Source organism: Anabrus simplex, chromosome 9, assembly GCF_040414725.1.
Source record: "Anabrus simplex isolate iqAnaSimp1 chromosome 9, ASM4041472v1, whole genome shotgun sequence".
Taxonomy (NCBI): Eukaryota; Metazoa; Arthropoda; class Insecta; order Orthoptera; family Tettigoniidae; genus Anabrus; species Anabrus simplex.
The window spans coordinates 95,187,314-95,213,529 of record NC_090273.1 but is presented as its reverse complement, the minus strand read 5'-3'; the positions used below and the strand labels follow the sequence as shown (position 1 = coordinate 95,213,529).

At 37.7% G+C, this 26,216-nt stretch overlaps 1 protein-coding gene across 1 annotated transcript in view; it reads right to left on the bottom strand.

Moving 5' to 3' along the window:
- Window positions 1–26,216, bottom strand: part of LOC136881220 (serine-rich adhesin for platelets) — a 91,997-nt gene that overhangs the window by 2,011 nt on the left and 63,770 nt on the right. Inside the window, exons 4-7 of the mRNA XM_067153949.2 lie at window positions 18,693–25,220; window positions 7,089–7,241; window positions 6,764–6,993; window positions 6,353–6,626 (exon numbers count right to left, since the gene is read on the bottom strand). Of these exons, the coding sequence (XP_067010050.2) occupies window positions 6,353–6,626; window positions 6,764–6,993; window positions 7,089–7,241; window positions 18,693–25,220 (7,185 nt within the window). The remainder of the gene's footprint in view (window positions 1–6,352; window positions 6,627–6,763; window positions 6,994–7,088; window positions 7,242–18,692; window positions 25,221–26,216) is intronic.

Here is a 26,216-nt window from a genome sequence, read left to right as displayed (position 1 = left end):
GTAAACTAACGAACAGCAAAGGTGAAAGATTACAGCCTTGTCTAACCCCTGTAAGTACCCTGAACCAAGAACTCATTCTACCATCAACTCTCACTGCAGCCCAATTGTCAACATAAATGCCGTTGATTGATTTTAATAATCTACTCTTGATCCCATAGTCCCCCAGTATGGTGAACATCTTGACCCTCGGTACCCTGTCATATCCTTTCTCCAGATATACGAAACATAAACACAACTGTCCATTCCTCTAAGAGCATTTGTCAATTACCTGGCACATACTGAAAATCTGATCCTGACAGCCTCTCTGTGGTCTGAAACCACACTGGTTTTCATCCAACTTCCTCTCAACGACTGATCGCACCCTCCCTTCCATGATGCCAGTGAATACTTCGCCTGGTATACTAATCAATGAGATACCTCGATAGTTGCTGCAACCCTCCCTGTTCCCTTGCTTATAGATAGGTGCAATTACTGCTTTTGTCCATGCTAATCTTACTACTTTATGAAGCCATTTCATCCCTGCCTTCCCACTATACTTCACCATTTCAGGTCTAATTTCATCTATTCCTGCTGCTTTATGACAATGGAGTTTATTTACCATCCTTTCCACTTCTTCAAGCATAATTTCACCAGCATCATATTCCTCCTCCCCATGAGCTTGGCTGTTCGCAACACCACCAGGAAGATTTCCTTTTACGTTGATAAGATGTTCAAAATATTCCCTCCACCTCTCCAGTGATTCCCTGGGATCTATTATGAGTTCATCTGAATTACTCAAAACACTGTTCATTTCCTTTTTCCCCTCCCTTCCTAAGATTCTTTATTACTGTCCAAAAAGGTTTCCCTGCTGCTTGACCTAGCCTTTCCAGGTTATTACCAAAATCTTCCCACGACTTCCTTTTGGATTCAACAACTATTTGTTTTGCTCTGTTTCTTTCATCTACGTACAAATCCCTGTCTGCCTCGGCCCTTGTTTGGAGCCATTTCTGATGAGCCTTCTTTTTATGGTTACAAGCTACTCTGACTTTATCATTCCACCAAGATGTTCGCATTTTCCCATCTTTACACACAGTTGTTCCTAGGCATTCCCTTGCTCTTTCTACTACAGCATCCCTGCATGCCACCCATTCCCTTTCAATATCCTGAACCTGCTTACTGGCTACTATTCGAAACCTCTCACTAATCATATCCATGTACTTCTGTCTAATTTCCTCGTCCTGGAGATTTTCTACCCTTATTTGTTTGCAGACAGATTTCACTTTCTCTACCCTAGGCCTAGAGATACTTAGTTCACTACAGATCAGATAGTGGTCTGTATCATCGAAAAATCCCTGAAAAACTCGTACATTCCTAGCAGATTTCCTGAATTCGAAATCGGTTAAGATATAGTCTATTATGGATCTGGTACCCTAGCCTCCCATGTGTAGCGGTGAATAGCCTTATGCTTGAAGAATCTATTCGTAACTGCTAAACCCATAATTAGCACAGAAGTCCAGCAAACACTTCCCATTCCCTTTAGCTTCCATATCTTCCCCACATTTACCTATCACCCTTTCGTATCCTTCAGTTCTATTCCCAACTCTCGTATTGAAATCACCCATTAGCACTATCCTATTTTTGCTGTTAACCCTGACCACGTCACTCAATGCTTTATAAAACTTGTCCACTTCATCCTCATCTGCACCCTCACATGGTGAATACACGGACACAATTCTAGTCCTAATTCCTCCAACTGACAAAGCTACCCACATCATTCGCTCATTTACGTGCCTAACAGAAACTATGTTGTGCGCAATGGTATTCCTGATAAACAGCCTTACCCCAGACTCTGCCCTTGCCTTTCTAACACCCGTCAAGTACACTTTATAATCTCTTATCTCTTCCTCGTTATCTCCCCTTACCCGAATATCACTTACTCCTAAGCACATCCAGATACATCCTCTTTCTTTCTTTCTTCCATAAGCCCCATTAATATTGATAGCTCTCCATCGAATTCCATTTCGTTCGTGAAGTTTTTTCCAAGGAGTCCCTCGCCTGTCAAATGGGAGTGGGGCTCTGCTTAAAATGTTCTGAGCTCGGTAAATTCATGAAGCAGGATGCTACCCTACTTGCACAGAGTCCAAGTGAGGATCTCTCCTCTAACGGGTTATGGACCACCGGTGAATTGTATAGTCCTAGACGCATGAGCACAAGGAGGGCCACGACTCAGAATATGTCCGAGATGCCCACTCCCATCCCATAGCAACTGGTATCCCGACTCTTAGGACCACTCAGCCGTTGCCCATAGTTTACGAACTAGGACGTGACTACAGTAACCCACACCTGAACCATGTATATATAGTAATGTTAAAATTAGTACTTGTCTGGTCATCTTCAGCTAATAAATGATTATGGAAGATATCTTAAAAATCATAAAATATGTTACACAAGAGATATGATAAAATGAAATTTTGAAGACATTAACACATAAAAATACACCACCATTCAGTGCCTTTCTTTGTCTTGACAGTGTAAAAGTCTCGTCTAATAATAAGCAGAACCAGTGCTAATTAAAATGTCATAACAGGCTGGAGGGAACTTCTTTATTATCTTATGTAGTGGACCATGATACCTGACAATCTAGTGGTAGTAAATATTAAAGCTCTTCTATGACTTGAGAGAGATATCTAGAAGAAAAAGAAAGATCAGAAAACTGAATAGTATGCTGATGAAAATTTGACTACAAAGAATGATAAAAACACGTTGGACGGGTACGTACTCATAAAGTGGACTCCAAGGTTGCGTTGACGTTCGAATTAGTTCTAGCAGGCAACTGCCTTGGACTGTTGCTGTAGAGTGAAAGCAGTGGTGAAGAGGGAGTGGCTTGCTTGTTGCATGTTTTGAAAGGCTTATTAGTTTGCTGTAATGAATTATTTATTATTATTATGTCAAAAAGTATATTTACTTTTTCTGAATTTTAGTAAGGTTGAATTTAGAATTATATTTTAGGTCGAGATGTATATGGATATTTTCAAGTATGTTGAGAAAGGCACCTTTGTTAGCTAAGTGTATGATATCTGGATCTTTGTTTATAGAAGAAAATGAATGGTTATATTCAGTCATACGACTGCTCATCGCAGAGAATCTGTTTTTTTTTTTGTTTTTGGCGTTTACACATTCTTTAGAGTTGAAAACGTCTGCCAGTTTGATTGATGTAACCGACTTTACGATGGAAATATTTTAACTTTTAAACCCTAGATTGTGTACATACTTATGAATTGGTGATGTTTGTTTTAAAGGCATTGTTAAAGTTCTGTTGTTTAATTATATTTGTGATGTGATATAAGGTGTTGTTATTGTTAAAAGTGACAAAATCCTTTCTTTCCCCACCTTTTTTTTTTTTTTTTTTTCAGTGATGTGAGCAGCTTATTCTTTATTAATGATTTTGTAAACAAATTTTTTATTGCAACCATTGTTGAACGCTCTGGTGTAGGCCTATATATTACAAATTTCCTTATAATAATGTTTATTAGAAAGTGGAATGTTGAGCATGCTATAAAATGTGAGCACCTGGATGAAGGGAATCCTGTTTGATGACATTTATTGTCAGAAAATATCTAAATAACAGCATTATTATTCCTCGTAATTTAGAGATCAGATTCATTTCTGATTCAACTGTAAATTTTATGTGGGGATTTAAAAAATTATATTGCTCTAGTATAGTTTTACTGTCAGTGATACACTGATCAGCCTACGCGATTAGAATTGAGGAGCTATTTGACGGTGAGATAGCGGCTCCGGTCTAGAAAGCCAAGAATAACAGCCAAGAGGATTCGTTGTGCTGACCACACGACCTCATAATCTGCAGGCCTTCGGGCTGAGCAGTGGTTGCTTGGTAGGCCAAGACCCTTCAAGGGTTGTAGTGCCATGGGGTTTGGTTTCGGGTACACTGATTAATAATAGCAAAAATGCTGTCAACATATGACCAATTAAAGATTCCATTGATGATATTATTTTGATTATATCTAAATTATCTATGTAAATTTTGACTAAGATTCCCGATGCTGGTGACTCCATTGGGAGTCCTCTTTGCTGGTAAATAACATTGTTGAAAGTAAAATAATTATTGTAGACATGATAATAAGCTTTTGCAGCATTAAGAAAACAAGGTGAAATTCTTTAAGTTTCACAGAGAACTTTCCTCCGCATCTTCAGAAGAATATCTCGTATGTTCGCAAGGAACACTTCTCTAATAATGAAGGTTTTAATTTAAGAATGCTTTACCATAATGTCATATTTTCTTCTGAAGACGTAGAGCGGAACGTCAAGAATTTCACCTTGTTTTCATGACATGGCAAAAGCCCAAAAGCTTATTATTATGTCTACAATTACGGGCCATGAAAGCATCTGTCTATATATTAAAAATAATTATTGTTCAGAAAGAATTCTAAAATATTCACTTACTTAGGTTGCTATGTTTATTTAAATTTTCTTTGATTAAATTAATAGTTTTATTAATAGGAATACTAGCATACGTATTGGTAATGTCGAAGGAATGCATTGTGTGATGCGGCTGTAGTTTTATAAGTTCTTTTTTTTTTTAGAAATGTTACAAAATTCTACGGAATTTTTCTAACGGAGGTTTTCTTAAAATAAACTGTAATGCTTCAGTAGAAATTTTAGGATAAATTAGAAAGTTTTTATAGGTGGGACTATTTCTGAAGATAATAACAAGGGCTGCAAAAAGGAATTTTCAATCAGCTGTTTCGGTTTAGTGCACTTATTCTTATGTGGTCTGGCTCCATGGCTAAATGGTTAGCGTGCTGGCCTTTGGTCAAAAGGGTCCCGGGTTCGATTCCCGGCAGGGTCGGGAATTTTAACCATCATTAGTTAATTTTGTTGGCACGGGGGCTGGGTGTGTGTGTTGTCTTCATCATCATTTCATCTTCATCACGACATACAGGTCGCCTACGGGAGTCAAATCGAAAGACCTGCACCTGGCGAGCTGAACATGTCCTCGGACACTCTCGGCACTAAAAGTCATACGTCATTATCATTTCAGTTTTCATTCTTACGTGTTGTGGTGCACTGAATCCAAGAATGACAACTGTTTTATCCTGGAATGTCAGGTTTTCGAATAAACGGGTGGTCAACGTTTAAAAAGTTCTCTTAACACAAATATTTTATTTACATAAAAAAATTAGCTCATTTGCACAGGTAATAAAATCAACACCACACTTGCTTGTGAGATCACCTTTTTTAAACTCCAAACTTCTTTTTGAGCTTTTCCTCATGTAGGTGGCTTCCGGAAGATCCCTGTACAGCATACAGCAGTTGTCAGCCATCAACATAACACTACATTTCCCTTGATACCTTCTCTCCATTTCTTTTATATATTGATGGAAATGTTGGTTCTCCCTGCTCTTCACTCACTGCTCCCAAATTTTCAGCAAAATAGTCAAGGTGTGAGTTTAGAAAATGGACTTTTAAGCTTTTGGAATGCTTTCAACATTGTTTCTACCATTTCCTTGTAATTTGGGTGCTTTTTTGTTTCCCAAAAAGTTTTTTATTTTTTATATAACCACAGTAAAGACAACTCACGCTTATTTTTAAGTTGGAGTCACTGAACTGATGAAGTCTTTGTTGGATATGAGTTTTCTAATATCCGGGCCAACAAAAAAAAAAAAAAAAATCCTCTTTCAGTTTTGCCTCCAATAAACCTGGAAACTTGGATCCCAAGTACTTGAAGCATTCGCTAGCTTTGGGAACTGCCTTAACAAATTGCTTCATTAATCCTAATTTTAAATGTAGAGGTTGTAATAAAATCTTCTCGGGAGTATCAATGTTTACCTGAGGACATTCCTTTCGCCAACAACTAGATCTCTTGGTGGCCAATTTTTTTGCTTCTCTACTGCAACATAAACATAGAAAACAAGGGTATTTGGTGTACCCAGCCTGTCGTCCCAGCACCATACACAATAGTTTTAAATCCCCACATACCAACCAGTTGTGGTCTTGGTAACCCACTTTCTTGAGGTGGTGGTGGTGGTGATTATTGTTTTAAGAGAAAGTTCAACTAGGCAACCATCCTCTGTATAAAACTAATCAGAGAGACAAATTAGAAGGGATCCGACACTTTGAAAAATGAAGGTATTGGCCAAAGGAAGACAAGGGTCACGAAGGGCGAGTGCTCTAATACCGTCAGGGTCAGAAAAGAAAGAGTCGACCAAGGGAGGTCGGATAGGACGGATAAAAGTGAGGAGCCTGGCACAAGTAAGTGGAAGCAATACCAGGACTCAGCTAAGAGCCCCATAATCCCCAACACACTCTCCGAAGTTCAGGGCCCCTGGGGCCCCTTTCAGTCGCCTCTTACAACAGGCAGGGGATACCGTGGGTGTTATTCTATGGACCCCCACCCAAAAGGGGGCCACTTTCTTGAGTACCAACTCCAAATTCTCATAAGTCTTCAACAAGTACATGGAATGAGCAACAGGAATGGACACATAACAGCCACCATTGTGTAGTAAAACTGCTTTTAAGCTTCTTTTGGAAGAGTCAATGAAAAGCTTCCATTCAGAAGAATCATACCGAATGTGAAACTGAGCCATCAACCTCTCTAAATCAGAGCAAAACACCAAATTGTCCTCCTGAAAAAAGTAAGGCAGAAAGTCTTTTTTTCCCGATGTCTGTATCATGCAAAAGATGTACCCTTCAACAATTTTTTGCTTGTAAGTCTAGAACCAAGTAATTCAGCAGATTGCTTAGGTAGATCTAGATCTCTCACCAAATCATCGAGTTCCTCTTGCGAGAAAAGTTGTGGTTCGTCAACTTCCACATCCGAACAACCTGATTCATCTTCAGGCTGAGGTGCAGTTCCATCCTCAATGGGCAAATTGGCTTCATCCAGATTTGTTGGTGGGTCGGGCACAGGGACATCTGGACTAAGGGGAATGGGACGAATAGAAGAAGCAAGATTGGGTAAGTGATGGTGCACTTCCACTTTGAATTGTAACCCTTCACATTACAGGAACAGAAATATCAATCTTTACTATGATTCTTTTGTTTGTGAAACATCACAGGAATTCCAAATCAAAAAGCTTTTATCTTGCCTTCTGACCAACTACGAAGATCTTCCAAGCACTGCTTACATACTTCATGAGGAGCCCAAATATCTTGGCCACCAAGTTTTAATTTAAAATAAACAAAATAAACTTTCTTAACAAAATCCGTGATATTCAACTGCTGCTTTTTCACCAAGAATTCTGCACATATGAAACAGAAACTGACAGGTGAATTAACACACTTTCATGGAGGCATCACACTTATTTTGAGAGAGAGAGAGAGAGAGAGAGAGAGAGAGAGAGAGCGGAAAATTGAAACAAAATCATCTGTTCTAGTATGCTATTGAATTCATATTGCTGCTGCCAAAATGCAACAACTGGTCATTTTTGACTTTCCCAAACAAAGAAGTCTGTTCATTGAAGTGAAATTTAACGATTTCTAGCTACCTGTTTGACTAAATTACATTTTATTGTGAAAAAACGTGATGTCCCAGGAAGAAACGGTGGTCATTTTTGAATTTGGCAAATCCAAAAATGTAAGAATCGGATAAAATTATGAAGACAGTTTTTTGGTTGCACACTTGTGTAACTGGTCTAACAGGGATATCGTTCTTAAGAATTTTCGGTAAAGCTTTGGCAGTAGGAAGTCTAGGGTTCATGCTAATCCATTTGAAGTTTTCCTGTTCGTTGAAAAGAAAAAGGGTGTTATTAAGTATTTGTTTTAGGTTTTTGAATATTTTAATGGGATCTTTTTTATTTAAAAAAAAACTGCTATTTGAGAAAAATATTTCTGTTGATGTAACTGTTTTTAGTCATCAAAACAGTGGTGCTCCCTTTGTCAGCTTCAGTGATTACGATATTATTTTTTTTCATCCTCCATTTCAACTTTAACATCTGTTTGTTGGAGCTGGTAGACCCTTTATATTTTTATTCCTTGAACATGTTATACAACTTTTCCTAACTTCAAACCTCAGTTGGATGGTGTTATGCATCAACTGACCAAGCGCCAAAATCGATTTTTTTAGATTATTGCACCATCTGGTAGCGAAAGGTGTAAACTTTACATAGGTTATGGTTCGGACTTTTATTCTCAATATGATTTCGCAGGAAATGCATTTTGACCAAACGCCAACCTCACAATCATTAAATTGAAGTTTTGCATCAAGTGACCAACCACCATTTCTGAGTCTGAATTACGCATCAAATGACCACACGACACGCGTGCAGTCACTTGGTCGTATGATGCTAAATGTGGATTCCCGGAAATTCGTTCACGTTGATGTATTTTATTTTTGATAAACACAAACATTCACTGTTCATGTTCAGATTCTTCTCTAGGCGAAAGTAAAAGATCTTGAGGAAGTCTACTTTTAATCCGTCGTGGAAGTGTGGATCGTTTTCCAAGGGCGAAGAACACAGCACTAGGCACATTTTGGAGTTTCTTGAAGAACGTCTTGGCGTGCATTGAAATCACGTGTTCCAAAGTGTCTAACTGAAGTTCACGATGTAACTGTTTGTTTCGGACGTACCAAGGAGCGTTGGTGATGATACGGAGAACTTTGATTTGGAATGATTGCAGGCGTCTGATAGTGGTTCGAGCCGCCCCTCCCCAGACTGGACAAGCGTAGGTGAATAAAGGACGGAGCAGTGATTTGTAGAGAAGTAATCCACATTCAAATTTGAGGGAAGATTTCCTGTTTAGGAGAGGATATAGTCTTCTTAGTCGTGCATATCTTAGATTTAATTTCTGATTTATATGGTATTTCCATGATAAGCAACGGTCAAGGAATACTCCCAGGTACTTCACGGCCTTGTCGTTAGGCGTCCATTGGATGGCTGTTCCATTTAGGAAGATTGGTGGTGGGAGAGGTGGACGTCGAAGAGTAAAGATCATGGTTTCACATTTTGGTACATTCAGTGAAATTCTACAGTCATCTAACCACATTGATATAGTTTGCAGAGTGGCACACTTGTAAATAAGGAATTCAAAATGTGTATGCACGTTTCCTAGCTTTCCCTAAAATGTTTTTTTGTAATCGATGAAAATAATACAACAGAGGAAGCTGTTCCAATTGATAAGAAACATGCAACTGAAGGTGTAGATCCCACAACATTCTCTCCAGCAAAAGTTAACCAACAACACTTGACTGCAGTAAACGAATTTCAGGTGTGATAAATGCGTTACTAAATGTACTTAAATTTTCATTGATCTATTTAAGTTCGTCGCCGGCTTCAGAATGAAAATGGATCAGCTCTACATGGTCTACTCACTCCGTTATGGCCCAATGGAAAACCAGTTTCAGAAGCGAAGCTGAACGACCTGCGCTCCCTCATGAAGCGAATTCCCAACGATGCTAAGCCTTTCTATAAGGACCTGTTTAGTGAACCTGGAATAGACGATGATATAGATGGGTCTGATTGTGGAAATATGGATTTTGAACTCGAAAATTCTTAAAATCCTGCATTATGTTACACCAGTGTAATTTCTATACTATATTCTAAAATTCATGTTTTTCTATGTCATGTTGTATTCTGTTATGTATAACTTAATCCTGAACTTAAATAAGGAATAACATTAGTTAACAAGTATCATATTTTACACTGCACTGAATTTTTGAAAGTCCATTCGATCACTAAATGACAGTTTTATTTGTTGGTCAAGTGATGCTAAACAAAAAACTAAGGTAACCGCAATAAAGCATCAAGTGACCAAGCGCCATTATCTCAGATTACGACAATATACTTCAAATATCCCTAAATTTTATACATTAAGAAGAAAATTTATGTTTCTGTCTTCATTTTGGTATAGAATACCTCACATTTAACAGAAAATGTGAATTAATACAAAGGATTTTGCGTTTGTGTCAATATCTCAAAATCTACTTTTGGCGCTTGGTCAAGTGATGCATAACACCATCCAGTTAATCCTGTTTATATATTAGTTATTTATTAATAGCGTGTTCAGTTTCAACTTAGTGGTTATAAGATTATTTGAATTAGAGAAGTTCAACCAATTGAGTTTTGGTCCTGTACTTAACATGTCCTGTTCTGTTTCACTTAGAGATAAATAGGTAAGATTCTTAATGGATGGATAGAAACTATAAGTAATGTTTTCTTACTAAGAAATAGGATTATTATTCAGATTGTTTCCTAATTTATTGGCTTTAAGATTCTCTAGTTTTTTTTTTAAGTGACTTTTCTTTTTCGACAGAGTATAAATAGCTTCTGATTTACATAGCAGTGGAAAAGAGTCCCACTCTAATGAGGCCAAAAATATTGGGACCAGATGCACATCATATAATTTGGCATTTGAAATGGATTACCTTTTGTAAAAGAAATTTTCTTTCACTTTTGATTTGTAATGAATTAATTCTGAATTGTGTCTGTTGTGCCCAACTTGCATTCTTGGGTTTCTTATGAATGGAATTTAAACATTGTTTGAAAACTGAGATGTCAACTTATTTCCGAAATATTAAGACTGAGATAGCATCTCCCCCCTGGCAGTATCATTACGAGCGATAAATTTCATATTTGGTTCCATATTGACTTGAGTAATTGTTCCAGTTGTCTCAAGCTGATGGTAGGGTCAGAATTTCTCCACAGGTGTTTCTTCCATTAACTTGTGGAACCGATGCCACGAGTTGCTACATTTGGCCGAACTAGATGAGGGTCTACACAATAATGGACCCCTATCCCATGACTTCCGGCATGTCAGTGTATTTTCTTTGGAATCAGAGGAATAATTACTGAAGGATTTGAAGAGTGGAAGGAAAAAAAAATTGGAAAAACAACTTCATGATCAGACTGTAAAAATCATAACATTTTCAGCAGCAATTGTTGGAAATCATCTGAACGAGTGTCACAGCACTTGATAGCCTAAACTTGTAATGAATAGGTGGACCATTTTAAATAAATTCTAATAAAGAATTACTGTCATAGATTGTCTAGTCTATATATATATTATACAGTATATATACACATAATCTGAATGGCGCATCATCCCAAATTCAGCAGTATATCAGGAAATAGAACCTATAACGGGTTTCATGAGAAAGAAGAGAATATCATTCTTCGCCACCAATAAAGGCATTATCTATCTATCTATCTATCTATCTATCTAGAACACCTCAAGACAGGTTAATACGCAGAATTTTGGAAAAGCTTTGGAAACAAAAGTAACAACCTGTCTGGATAAAAGAAATAAAAGAAGACATGAAAGAATTAGACAACAATGGAGGATTTAAAGAATAAATCAAACAAAGTAAATAAATTGAAGAATAGTAAAGTTAGATCCCTACCAAACAACTAAACAAAAACTAAAAGGATATTTTCAGAAGAAGAACGACAACGAAGATCAGATAGAATGAAGAAATACTGGAAGATCAGAAAAGAAAAGAACATAAAATATCAGATATGACGGGACAGAAATTTACTACAGTGGTCCAAATGGAAAACTCTAAAATCCCATGGAGGGAATTAGATATTTTTCACCAATAGAGCATGTCAAAAATGTCAAAAACATATCAGATGTAAGGCTTTTCAGGCGTTTGCTCTATTAACCACCGTTTTGTCTGACACATCCCACTCTGATGAGTCTAGTGTCAGACCTAAGACGAAACCTTGGTTAACAGAGCAAATGCCTGAAAAGCCTTACATCTGATATGTTTTTGACATTTTTTACAGTGGTCCAATGTGGCCGTAAAAGCACAATAATAATACACATAATCTGAACATGTAACATCAGTATGAAACCAAATATGAAATTTATCACTTGTGATATGTTTCTGAACGCTGGAGCTAGATCAAGAGAGAAAGAAGGCTGTAGAACAGGTATTTCATGCTTGGTGAAGTATTCATTCACTAAGGGTGACTAGTGCACCGGGTTGTCAACATGGTGGACTTTTTTGCTTGTCACAAATGAGTCCTTTTTCATAACACCACACATGAAGGTGTTCAAGAACAGTAACATACATCTTCTTAAGACAGTTTGACCTCCAGGAATGAATTGATGTACCACGTGCTGGACATTGAGAAACACTACTACCGTAGTCTTCCCTTTAGATCAGTGTGTATAACAGCTCTCTCTGTGGATCCGTGATAGTGTGCTGGCTGCCAGATCCCAAGATGACAGGTTCAAACCCGGAGAGGTAATAGGATTTTTCAAGGACAGAAAAATATACATTCGACACTCCATGTCGTACAATGTCAGTATGAAGAAAGATCTCTGGTCAACATCTGCTCATCCAACAAAATTAATTAAAATTCAGCCATAGTATGTCCTCGAGAGATCTGGCTTACTCTACTACACTACCTGCAAGAGCAAAACTGAATATCAAAATTTACATGCAGGGATGGTGGTGGTGATTTTTGTATTAAGAGATAGTATAAATATGTAATCATCCTCTTTGAACAGGCCTAAACAAAGTCAAAATTCTTGCAATTATTGTTATTAGTCTGCATAACATTCTTCTTTTCATGGCGTGAACTTAGCGATCGCCATCCTGCCTAACGATTTTTGGATAGGGGATAGATACAACGCAAAGACTAGTTATTTGTAACAATATCTTCGCACAGACAGAGCATCATCAAATCACCTGACAGAACTGCAGAATCACCTAGATCTGCTGCAGTCTAGTCTAATTTATGCAGCAACTCTGGCAAACACTTCTTCATTTCTGACTGATGCGACTGCTGGAGTGTGCATCATCGTCTGTGGAAACATGACCATCTCTGAATCACTTGTAAACTAGACCCCATGGCTTCCTGTATGAATATAGATGTCTCTGTAAACCACTAAAATCTAATGTGTTTACCCACAGCTTTAAACGATCCATTACCGGGCAAGTTGGCCGTGTGGTTAGGAGCTCGCAGCTGTGAGCTTGCATCCGGAAGATAGTGGGTTCGAACCCCACTGTCGGCAGTCCTGAAGATGGTTTTCCATGGCTTGCCATTTTCACACCAGGCAAATGCTGGGGCTGTACCTTAATTAAGGCCATGGCCACTTCCTTCTCATTGGCAGGCCTTTCCTATCCCATCATTGCCATAAACTATGTTGGTGCGACGTGAAAAATAGAAGAATACATTCTATCAAACCAACAACAAAGCACGACTGTCATCTAAACAATGTAGGTAACAGTCGGAGGCACCACCATACCGTGACATCTTGGAAGTGCCCAGACCTGTATCAGGTAAGATCTGATTTCCCAAGTGCGTGTAAAGACTATCTGTGTTGGCCACAGCAAAGCATGTTAGTGGGGGCCAAATGGATGGAACATTCCGTCGTCAAAGTTGCATGGATATCTAACGTTCCTCGATCGATGGTGACGTGTATCTGGAATACCTCATGGAAGGCATTACCACCCACAGTGAACAGCGCAGCAACCCATCATGGGTGCTTAATGATTGTGATTAGCAGCATCTGGCGAATTGTCCGTGGTAACAGACAAGCCACACTGGCTTAAATCACATCCAAATTCAGTACAGGAGGTCCAGCAGGTCAGAGCAGCATTCCGTAACATCAGTGGGATATGGAGCAGAAGATCTACCAGAGTGCCCTTGTTAACCTCTTCAGTGGCACGTCCGAGTAATTCTCGGGTGGCGCACGCTTGCCCATAACATCACCGCCCGAGAAATTCTCGTTTAGCTGCAGTGCTCATTTCACGATCGCCCAATAAGTTCTCGGATACTGTAATCTCTTTGGAAAATGTTTTCCAACATTCTCAAAAGATGGCGGGAGTGTTTCCAGCTGTATTCGTGAAGTCTCTGGCATAAAATATGTCTAATCTTCTTTACTTTATATATACAATCTCTGGCCAGCTGACGAGGTAAACAGAAATGGTGAGTGCGAAACAGAAGAGATGTTTGTCTGAAGGCAAAATAAGGAACTACATCAAATATGAATCTCTAAATGACATTAGTATTTCTTATAGTAGTGATAATTATTCTATTGATTCTTCGGATGATGACCTTAGTATTTCTAGTGAAAGTGAAGATATTACGTTAGAAGCTAAGCTGCTGGTAGGAGATATTGAATATATAATACGTTCGTGTGGGAAAAATGTAAGCCTAGGAATAGTGTGCAACGTAATATAATTCCATTTATGGGAAATCCTGGTGTGAGGGTTGGATTAATACCAGAGGTGAGTGCGATTGACTGTTTTGAACTGTTTTATCGGATAAAGTTGTAAATTTGACAGTGACCGAAATAAAATCGCATGTTAAAAGTGCATTTAGAAATTGTACATAAATCTCCTCATGCCAAGGCACAGTTTTGGAAAGAAACAAACTCTTATGAAATTTGACAGTTTATTGTGTTAGTGTTGTTGATGAGAATAATACAAAAGCCTGAAATGGAATGTATTGTTCACATGACAGTATTCTCAAAACACCAATCTTTTATGAAACCATATCACAGACCTACTGTAAAAAAAGTGTAAATAAGAGTGTAAAGTAAGTTTTTATTAACCTTGAATAATATATGAATATTTTCCCTTAATAATTGTTACTTGTTCCTTGCTTTGTAAATATAAATAATTTACTCCGAAAAAACTCACTTTTCTGGCACAGGTCAGCCAGAACCCACCTCTGAAGCGGTTAACACTATGACACTAAGTACGTCGCTAATTGGATCCTGGAGGACTGGCATCATGTAGCTTGGTCCGATGAGTCAAGCTGTTTGGAGGAGTGGAATATTCAGCACATTTTCTCGTCAGTGAGGCACCCTCAATCGAATCCCTGGAGGGAACTATGAGGCAAATATGTACGTTCTGTCATATATTTTGTTTCTCTTGTCACAATAGATGGACATATGTTGTCCTTAGTGAACATGTAGGTAGGATGGTAGGATTCGACATGGGTCAGAATCTCTCCAGAACTGTTTCCTCCACTTGTGGAATAGATGCCATTAGGAGTTGCTACACTTGTCTGAGCTAGAGGAGGGTCTATACGATACTAGAACCCTATCCCATGAATTTTAGCGTGTCAATGTCTTTTCATTGGAGCCAGAGGAACGATTCCCAACTGGAGAGAAACATACAAATTGAGGAGAATGGTTCCCAAAGGATTTGTAAAGTGGAGGGAAACATACAAATTGGAAAGAGAAAAGAAAAAAAAAGAAACCTTCAAGATCATATTGTAATAACCATAATAAAATTGGCAATAGCAATCAAAAATCATCCATACAGATGTCATAGCACTCGAAAATTCACTAAGACCTATGGCTCAATGCTTTATTAAAAATGCACGTAAATCACTAGCGTATTGTTCTGTGTCCCATGGCAAGCACATTTTAGTGTCAGATTAAATTATGTACCATATACACAGTGTGTGCTAGCACTAAATATAACAGTCTAACAATAATCTTCATCGATCTCGGTTAATGGCAACCGTTAAGAAAATACTCATACATTTCTTTCTTGGAAAAATCACCTGCGAGTTCATGAACGTAAAGATAACTAAGAAGATTGAAGTAAAATCGATTCCAGTTTCTGTGAGTGATCATGTTGAGGTTCTTCTTGGAATGGACATTAGTTACGGTCTTTTCCCAGCAGACTATAGGAATCAAAGGAGAATATGTGTGTTGTATGATGAAGAAGGGATAGGATGACTGGAATAGCCAGGGAAAAAAGCCAAGAAAAATATGTCTACACCATTCCACATGTAATTGCACAAAACATTTCAGCAACTGTTTTCCCTGTAAGATATGACGACCTATGATGCTATAAAATTTGAATGAATTGAGAGAAATTGGAAAACAAACCACAGAACAACTGAAATTGGATAGTAAACAGAGTTTTTGTAAAGTGATTTTTCAATATGATATTCCTTGTTTTAAAAATTCATATAATACAAGAAAATAGGTTTATACATACTAAAATAAATTTAGAAATTATACAAATTCCTATTTTTTATTTCACCCAAGATTTCATAAAAGACGTGTGACAAAATTTAATTTCCACCATGGATTACCATTTCACCTCGACATTAAAAATATCAATATTATATCTTCAAATTTGTTTACTCCATTGAATATTATTAAAACAGACAGTACAAGACCTAAAGAGTGAGAGCCTCTCTGGACGAATTTCATTTTGGACCACATCTGTAACCTCTGAGATGTAAGTGTATCTTTTAATAGTCCAAAAGTCAAGAGTTAAAATGAAATTCATACAGAATATAAAAATAACTACAGATTATTGAATATCTGAATAACAGATGTTGTACAGTATGTACTAAGACTCTTTTTTTTTTTTTTTATGTCAACATCAATTATTAATAAACTCTCTGCAATACATCAACAGACGTACTTTCCTCCTAAACACTTCAATACTGAATGTTATGTGCATTAAATTAAAAAGAAGAAAGTAAGTTTGTTGGTGGTGATATATTTACCCCAAGAGATTACCTCGAGACAGAGGTGGTATAGGTTTGTGAAAAGAATGAGAGGAATGAGGATCCTGAAGTAAATGTTTAACTTGATGTTGGAGGGAAAGACCTAGAGGTAGACCCAGGAAACGATGGAAAGAACAATCTAGACAAATTTACCTTTACAGTGCTAAGCACTGCAATTGCAGCGTTTACAGTTACCAGCAGCTAGTGCTAAGCTTTCCATGTGTGATTTCCTTTATGATGTTATGGTAATATTTCTACAAGAGCTGCATTATTTTTTACTTGTATGGTCAAATCCTGTATTAATTACAAAAAAAAAAAACCTTTTACTTCACACAGTAAAAAATACTTCCTCTATTATGACATATAAAGATGATCACGAAATGGAAGAGGAGGTATAATAGTTCATGGGAAACCACTCGAGGTAGTAAAAACATTTCAGTACCTTGGAGTGATATCGGAAAATGGAAGAATGACATAGGAGAAAAGCAGGAGAGTGGAGTTAGTGTAGGGTTTTACCAGAATGAGAGAGGATTGTTATAGAGTAAGGAAGTGCCAACACAACACTAGGAAATCATGTACAAGAACTACTGACAAATGGAGCTGAAACTTGGATCATGAACAAAGCACAGGGAAGTAAAATCCAGGCAAGTGAGACGAAATTCCTAACAAGTATACTGGCCAAGAAAATACAGGACCATATAAGTAATATGGTAATAGGAGAAACACTAGGTGTAGGCCTATATGGAGTGGGAGAGTAGAATAATGAAGACTGAGATAGTATGGGTGCATGAAAAGAACAGGAGGAATGAGGATGAATGCTTGAACTGGAGGTTGTAGGGAAAAGATCTACCCAGGAAACGATGGAAAGAACAAACTGAACACGACCAAAGGAAGAATGGCAACTTTTGGTAGAAAAATAGGCAGAGATGGAGATCAATGACCTAAACTCAAAGCAAGATCAACTGTGGACAAGGGGAATAATTACGACATAAGGAGAGTACGAGTTTTTTCTTGACTGTAATGTGTGTCAGAGTCAATTCGAATAAATCAAGGTACTATCAGAAGAAACAAAAAACATTTATCACTCCAAATGGAACACTATACATAGAGAAAGAGTACAAAGCTCTCTCCAACCATGTTCACAGCTAATGAAAATAAAACACAGATAAGGCCAATTTACCTTTACAGTACCACGCGCTGCAACTACGGTGTTCACAGTTACCAGCAGCCAGTGGTAAGCTTTCGGTGTACGGCTTCCTTTATGATGTTATGGTACTATTTCCAAGAGATCGCCATAAGACCTATCTGTGTCGCTGCAACGTAAAGCAAACTGTAAAAAAGGAAAATTTCTAAAAACTGCAATCTTTTTTACCTTTGTGGTCATCTTGCGAGAGTATAAGGAAACAACTGACAGTTTCCAGAATCTTTTGTTTAGAGAAAGAAATATAACTTCACGAGATGTTTCATCTTGTCCAGTGAAAGCATGGCTTACACCCGGTCAAACCAGGTACATCAAGAGGCATGGATTTTATGAGAAATAAACCAGATAAACTACAAGATGACGAAACATTTTATCGCATTTCAACAAACAAGTCCAATAGATAATTAATAATGGAGAGACTGATTGCGATTTCAACGTGTGTGTGAAACAGAGAGTGAAAGTGACAATGAGACTCTTGTTGCAACAGCTGTTGACAATAGAAGGAAGCATGAAGTTCATGCTAATGACTGCGAAACAATAATTTTCATCCTGCAGTTCACAGTTTTGATCGTAGTAATAGTAGCATGCATTAAACCTTTGACAATGAACTCATTTAGGGATATAAATTTAACTGCTTTTTTCTCAGAATTAAACAATTTATAAACAGCATGGAAATGAGTAGTAAAACTTAGCACTAGCATGTGGTAACGCATGTTATAACTAAGCAGTTAAAAGGGTTATAAATGAAAGAAATTGAAACATAAATCTTACACTATGTATGATAAAATTTTACATGAACTTGCTAACTCATGGGTGGAATATTTCATATTTGCACAATCAGCATTTTCTATACAACGAAAGCGACAGGTAAAATAATAATAAATGTTAATAGTTTACTGAGGTTGTTAAATAAAGATATTCTGCATCAATCCCTCAAAAATTTTAAGATCACATGGTCAAACCTATCTGTTTCTTTATACAATATGTACACATTACACAATACTAAAAATTACAATATCTACACAATCTATCATATGAGAAATTTTATAAGGTTCACACACGAACTTGTTTGAACGTCTGCATTTCACACAGAACTATAGCCTTCTTCCTGTACAATGCACACTGTGAACATCTTAGATCCATGTCTGATTCATCCACATAGCCCAAACACTGGCTGGCAAATGTTGCTTGAGGAATGCCTGTACCATGACAAAATGCAACACTGTGTACTTTGTGAAGAAAATCACTCACTTCCTCTAAAGAACGGAATGCTTCTACAGGCATAGACATGCGTTTCTCATGGAAAAATACAGCAGGTTCACAAGTTCCCATGAAAAGCACAGCTTTGTCCATCGATACACGACTACTATTAGAGTTACTAGCCATACGGCTGAATGACACAAACCGACCATTTGTCTCCACTTGGGTTGCCCACAAAGAAGAAGGTAATTTCACTTCAAACACATTCCTCTTCAAATCTTTATACGTAAAAGCCGGTAGAGGAGGAGGTGGGGAATTACTGTAGCTAGATGTCAGTTCTGAACTTGTAGGAATGCTTTCATGCCAACCACTGACATCAAGATCATTTTCTCCAACTACTCCTATTTCACTAACTTTCACACTCTTAGCAAGAGCAGAACTATTCAGACTACAAGGAATTATTTCATTCATCACTTCACTCTTTGAAGTCTCAATATCTGTTCCACTGAGTTTCCTTTTCCTACTTTGTCGTGTAGGCAACCTGGGTGGTAGCGAGGAGTCCAAACCTGAAGGTACTCTCTTCCGAGTGCTAACTTGCTTATCCTTTTCAATCAACTTCTCACCTGACAATGCAAACAAATGGAGTGAATTTCCCCTTAACCTTGTATGTATACCATCCTTCTGTTTTTCAACCTCTTCACCTCTAACCACGGTTTCAGCCACTTTCACAGACTTCTTTTCAACACTCAATTCCTTAACATGATTTAATGGAGACGGAGTATTCCTAGGGCTAGATCGCAGTTTGTAAATAGATTCTGGTTGGAGCCTGTCATCAGCTGAAGGCATTTTCTCTTTAAATTTCTTTTCTCTTACAGAAGCAATGGGGGAAGGAGTATTTTTTATATTTGAATGTGATGCCTGACGAGTAACACGTACATCACAAACGCTACTTTCTTCCCTTACCTTGGCCTGCCTTTTCTGGTTATTCACTTTCTCCAACGTATTCGGTGATTTATTATTCAAATCAGTGCGCTTTAATTTGACTACAGCTGTCTTTAAAGAATCTTCTCTTTCAGAGATCTTGGAAATGGGTGAAGGAGTATCTTCAATGGATTCTTTACGTTTCATATAACGCAACCGTCTCTCTGCCTTCTGAAGTTCTTTGTCAGCTGCACTCCTCAGTTTGGAGGGCACAAGTCCTGAAACACGCCGCACACTACTAAGTTTGTCATCCAGGTTAGGGGATTCCATTCCAGGACTAAATGCTGGAGTTTCATTTTGATCCAGTTTAGATGTATCCACTTCAGGTGTAATAACCGAATCTGCTAGTGGTTTAATAATGGAGTTTTGTTTTATTTCATCAATCAAATGCCGTCGTCTCTTCCTTGCAGGTGTTTCTTTGTTACTCGGAGAATCAGAAGACTTTTGGACTTCCTGAATTTCTTTCTGCGATATTTTTTCATGGTTATCTAGAGATGTCTGCACATTTGAAGAGTTTTCATCAACATGAGGAGGACTATCTTCGAGAAGTTCTAAAAGATTTTCTTCCACTGGCTCGGGGGTAGCCAAATGAACAGGTGTATCTTCACACAATGTTGTTCCAAACAGCCTGGTCAAGGACACTTCAGGATCAACTATTTTAGAAAACTCCCGCCCTGTGGCATTCTGAGAACTATTGTCCTCTGTGACCTCAGAATGTTCGTCAATGCTATTTTTCAAATTTGTAAGCTGAACTTCATTCTTCTGTGTACTCCCAGCTTCCGTAGAAGAAAGTGAACTTTGACTAGTTCCAACTAATTCCAAACGCCTGGAATTAACAGGTTTTACAGTATCAGATTTAGAAGGGAATAGTTTTCTCATTTCTTGAGGCGTAATATTATCATTGTATGGAGATAACTTTAAATCACCAGATAACTTTCTCTTCTGCCTAAATGAGATCTTCCCTTCAGCTTCCTTGGGTTCTTTCTTTGAATTAAAACTAGTACCACTCTCATTTACAGATGACAGTTCAACACTTTTAACACTACTACAATATGAGCCAAGTTTCTGAGCTAACGATGTTAGGTCATTGCTGGGAGTGAAGTTCTCGCCGGATGTTGATGATGATGATGATCTAACTTCTATGGCACTTTCTGAACTAAGCAGCTCAACTCCAGGTTTCATACTAGGACCTGAACTCAGTTTCACAGAACCTTTCTTCCCATCATCTGTACTGTTACCTCTGCCTCGCAAAAGATGCTCTTCTTTGCTGCCAGGAGGTTCCTTGACTGAAGCTTTTCCAACAGCCCTTACACTAACATCTGGACCTAACTTATTAACTAAAGACTTCACCATTTTGTCAGAACTCTGTAACTTACCAATGGAATGTGAATCTTTACCAACATTCTTCTGAGTGTCCTTTATGGGAAGTGATTTCCCTTCTTTACTTGATGACTTACTAATTCCATATCGCTGCATAAAAGCTTCTAAACTTTCGGAATCAATTTTTCTTCTTTTATCCACCAAATCAAGCACCTTCTTTTTATTCACATTCTTTTCCAAGCAGACTTCTTTACTACTCAGCTTCCTATCTATTACAGCAACTGTGTCTGTGTCGATCTTATCCTTCACAGTCTTATGAGCATCCAAGTCTTGCATTAAATGCCTATTTCCATTAGGTGCTGGAAGTTGTAAAGAACTCTCGATTGGATTACTCCCACCAGAATAATCAGGCGAAGGCTTTACTTTCTCCTTATCATTAGGAATTAACAACTGCGGAGGTGATGCCTCCGATTTTTTATGATCATCTTTTGATCTGAGCGGCTGAACAGGTGATCTCACTATCGTACCAACAGTCTTGTCTATACTGATTCTACCATTGGAATATCTCTGAACAATTTTGTTATCTAGCCTAGTAAGTCGAACTGCAGTTTGTTTCTTAGCTTTCAAAACAGAAGAACAAAGAGCACTCATCTTATTGTCAGAACTTATATGAGAGGAAACTGAAGACTCTTGTGAGAGAGATGCCTTCTCTATCAAGTCTAGAGTACGTTCTGGAACTTTTCGAAATGAGGATGTTCCAGGAATTAATTGAATAGCTCTTTTACTAACCTCATGTCCAGATAATTTGGCATTGACACCAATATCTGCACTTCGCTTTTGAGGACTAAGTAAACTGTTAACATTTTCAGCAATCTTCTGTATGGATGAATCATCTTTGTCAATTGTTGAATTCACCAAAGATTTGAGTTTTCCAGTGTCAACAGAGCTTCTAATAGGTTCAGAAGAGGATTCTTTATCTTCCTTTCTACCAACAAGCTTCTCACTAAATGATACTTCTGGCAGTAATTGAGTTCCCTCTGAAAAATCAGATTTACTTGCTTCAACATCAGGCTGTTGAATATTAAGATAGCTTGCTTCAGTCTCATTGTCATCCATTGAGAATTCCTGTTCAAAAGGACCCTTATTTGATTCATAAGTTTTCTCAGAATTTTTATGATCTTTTAATTCAGCCTCTACATCAGATGAGTCAGAAGAAATAACAATTGAAACATGCTGCTGTAAACGGTCTTCTTTCATTTCACATGTACTTTTATCTGATAAACATGGCTCTGCTGACAGCTTATTAATGGTATCATCCTTAGTTACCAAAGACAATGAAGTCGGTAAAATGTAGTTTTCACCTTCACTGCTGACAACCCCAGATACAAGTAATTTTTCGTCTTCACTTCCAAGAGTGGAAACATTTTCTACACAGTTTCCACTCTTATCAATAATATTTCCTGTTTGTGCTTCAAGATCAAGCTTTGTACTGAATTGATTGGAAACATCAGATGGTTTGAAATCATTTTCAGAAGTTTCAGGCTTATCAGTATTCTCAGGTACTTCTTCAGGTAAGACAAATATTTCAGAATCAACATCATCAGGTAATGTTTTCTCCAAATTCAGATCACTGCTAACAGAAGGGTCAACACTACTAACTAGTTTCCCTGCATTTGGACTGTTGTCTGGATCTATTTCTTGTAACTTTCCTTCAATGGATTCTAAATTACAGGTTTGAGCACTAAGGCTGGTAACTTCTGCAAGGACTGGAGCTTTCCAAGTATCATCTTCAACACCATTAGAGCTTATCTTAAGGGAGTCATTTTCAACAGAATATTGCACTGTGCTCTTTTCTGGCAAAGAGCTATCTCTATCTTTAAGAATCAAATTTGCAGGCGATGATTCCTTTATTCCTACTACAAGTAATTCATTATCATATACAGTCTCATCCAAATCAACAACTGGAGATGAGGAACTGCCACCAATATTAGTTTCTGACATCTTCTCACAGTTAATTGTATTATCAGAACTATTAAACACTAGAGGACATTTTTCATCACTTACGGATACTTCAACAGCACTGATGGTGTTTGCTTTGGGCACATCAACATTCAAACTTCCCTCTGTAACAGCACTGAATTTAATTTCACTCTTAATTTCTCCAATAGAAAACTTTTCACGACTAAGACTTTCATGACAAAATTTCTGCAGAGAAGAGTCTTCCTTGATGCTGCAACCATGATCATCAGGAACAGAGGAATTTTCTTCGCAACTGAGGTCACTTTTAATGTCTATATTTACATCTGAAATGTTGTCAACACTGCCCATAACAATAGGGTCAACAGCAACCTCTGACATAGAGGATATATTATCAATCAGATTACTTAATCCACCAGAATTAACAGATATCATACCATCTGGAAGATTGTCTGCACTGGTATTGGACTTCACTGATCCATCAGCAGAAACCTGAGCATCAGCAATAACGTCTTCTACTAATGACTTCTTACTAGTAGCACTAGTTCCAGCATCATCTTCTAAAAGAGGTTTTCCATTACTATTCAAATTGCGGATCATTTCATCGTTCAAAGAATGTGACTTATTAACGCAAGTCAGCTGACTAGTCCCAGAATCTGGAATGGATGATTTATCATCAACAAATAGATCATTACTTACATCAATGAGAGGAACTGGTATTTCATTAGAATTACTTAAAAGATCCATAGAATCAATTTTTAAGTCAGATGATTCACTTTTGTCAACAACTACTTTGTTGGTCTCTGCTTCCAATAAGACAGAATGTTTGTCAATAGAACTATGCTCAGTAGCAACACCAATACGAGTAATCGTTATATCATCACCAGTTACATTATCTTTCATTTCTTGAACTGTCTCACACATGTCTGGAACAGAAGACACGTAAACATCAACATCTTCACACCCATGAACTTTCTGTCCCAAAGATTTATCAATATGAGAAACAGTCCCTTCCGGCCTAGTTTTAGAGACAGAGAGCCCATGGTCAACACTATGAGAAACATCTGTGCCTAACTCCACATCACTACTGTCTCCAACTGCCTTAAGATTACTCGATATATGACTGCTACTAGAATCACATACAGTATTGACTTCCAAAATAGATTTCTGCTCAGTAACTTGTATACCTGTTACCTCTCTATCTGAAACACATGGCACATTACCACAAGTATCATCATCAGTACTAATCTGATTATCATTATCAATGTTTGCTTGTGTAATAGAAGTACCCTCGATGGACAATCCAGCATCATCTATAACTTCCAAGACTGAATTTTCAATATCATTCTCATTCTCCATGCACACTTCTATATTAGACTTTTCAATTTCATTCAAAGTTTTATCTTCTTCAACTTCATGAAGAACAGATTTCTCAACACTCCCCATTATTGCACTCTTTGATTCACTTGTCAAATTCATCAAGGGATCAGATTTACTAGATAGCAGGTCTCTTTCACACGTTAGCTCCCTATCCTTGATTACTCCTTTAAGTTCTGACTGAAAATCATAAGGGTCAGTCAACTGATGATTATCCTTTTCTCTGGTACACGTCTCAGCATCTAATACCTTCTGTTCTGAGATATTTTTGTCCTGATTTACTGAAGAATCACTTGCCTGATTCAAAACGAGATCAGAATGGTCTTCTTTGGCTATATCAACATCTTTAGTACATAAGTCAGGAAGTGGAGACACACTGTTGGGATCATCAGCACAAACCTGTTCAAGACCAAGTACTCTGAGTGTCTCGTTACAATCACCTGTATCAACTTTGTACAGGCCAGAGGCTTCAGCAGACCTTATAGAATCAGCACTGTCAAATGAAGCTATGGGCTCAGTTTTGTTAACAACATCTGGAAACACTTCGCCAAAGTTAGAAGTATCACCATGTTCATCTGATTCATCAGCCAGGTAAATGGCTTCCACACTTCTTCGAGAAGTCCGCTGAGTACCGATACCTGCTTTTCCTAGAACTGCATCTAGTACTCCAACGTGACTTTCTTCCTGGAGACTGCCAGTAGAATCCTCTAATGCTGCCAGAAGAGCAGGTGGAGCTAGAAAAAAGAAAATAATAATTATTAACTCAACAAAAAAATTATTTTACCAAGATTCAAATGATTTACTTGATAAATATGAAGGGACTACAAATCAGGAGGACTTAAATCATTAGCACCATGTTAAACTAATGAAAGTGAAATTCCCTACTGATCAGGAGAGCAAAATACAGTTTCAATATGGTATTTTTCCCAACAGAGCCTTCCATTAATTGTAATTTGACTTCCGTTGGTTTACATTTTAAGCTGTCAACAATGTCACAGAAGCTCTATTTATTATTTATTATTATTTACATATTTTACGCCCACATTGGAACACTACATTTGAGTTAATTTCTTCTTTTTCTTCTCCCAGAACTTTCTCATCCTCTCCGACCTGGAAGCCCTTTGTGTGTCCGATATAGTATATTGTTTCCGTTCAAATGTTTTTAGTTTGAGACTTATGCTTTTGTTCTTCAAAATCTGTGACGGTTCGACGTAAAGCAACTAGCAAAAAAAAAAAAATGCCAGACATGGCAGATTGAACCAGTAATGCTGGCATGGAGATAATTCTAAGTTGAACTCGCAAAGTATTTGCAGCGGATTATTCAAGGACAATAGCTATAAATCTTCCAGTGTGGAACATAATTATGACTTATGCCTTGTCACTTCCAGTTTGTGCCAAGCTCCACGTCACCCAGAATCAGCCTATGTAACATTTAATTTAATATCTCCATAAATAATTGAGATAAAATTAAACCGACAATGGCAACAGCCCTATCAAACTTTCTCTTTTGTGGTTTGAATGAGTGTTACCCTTCGCGGTGGTTTATAGTTTTATTACCCTTATATGCGTCTGCACGGAGGGTAGGCACATCCGGCTATAACCAACAAATGAAAAGAAAAACTAGTTGCTTGCTGTTGTGTTGTGAAAATACAGTTGCTTGCTGTTGTATAGTGAGACAAGAAACATTTAGTTCTGATTGTGGAGGTGTTGTGAGTGGTACTAGTTATTCT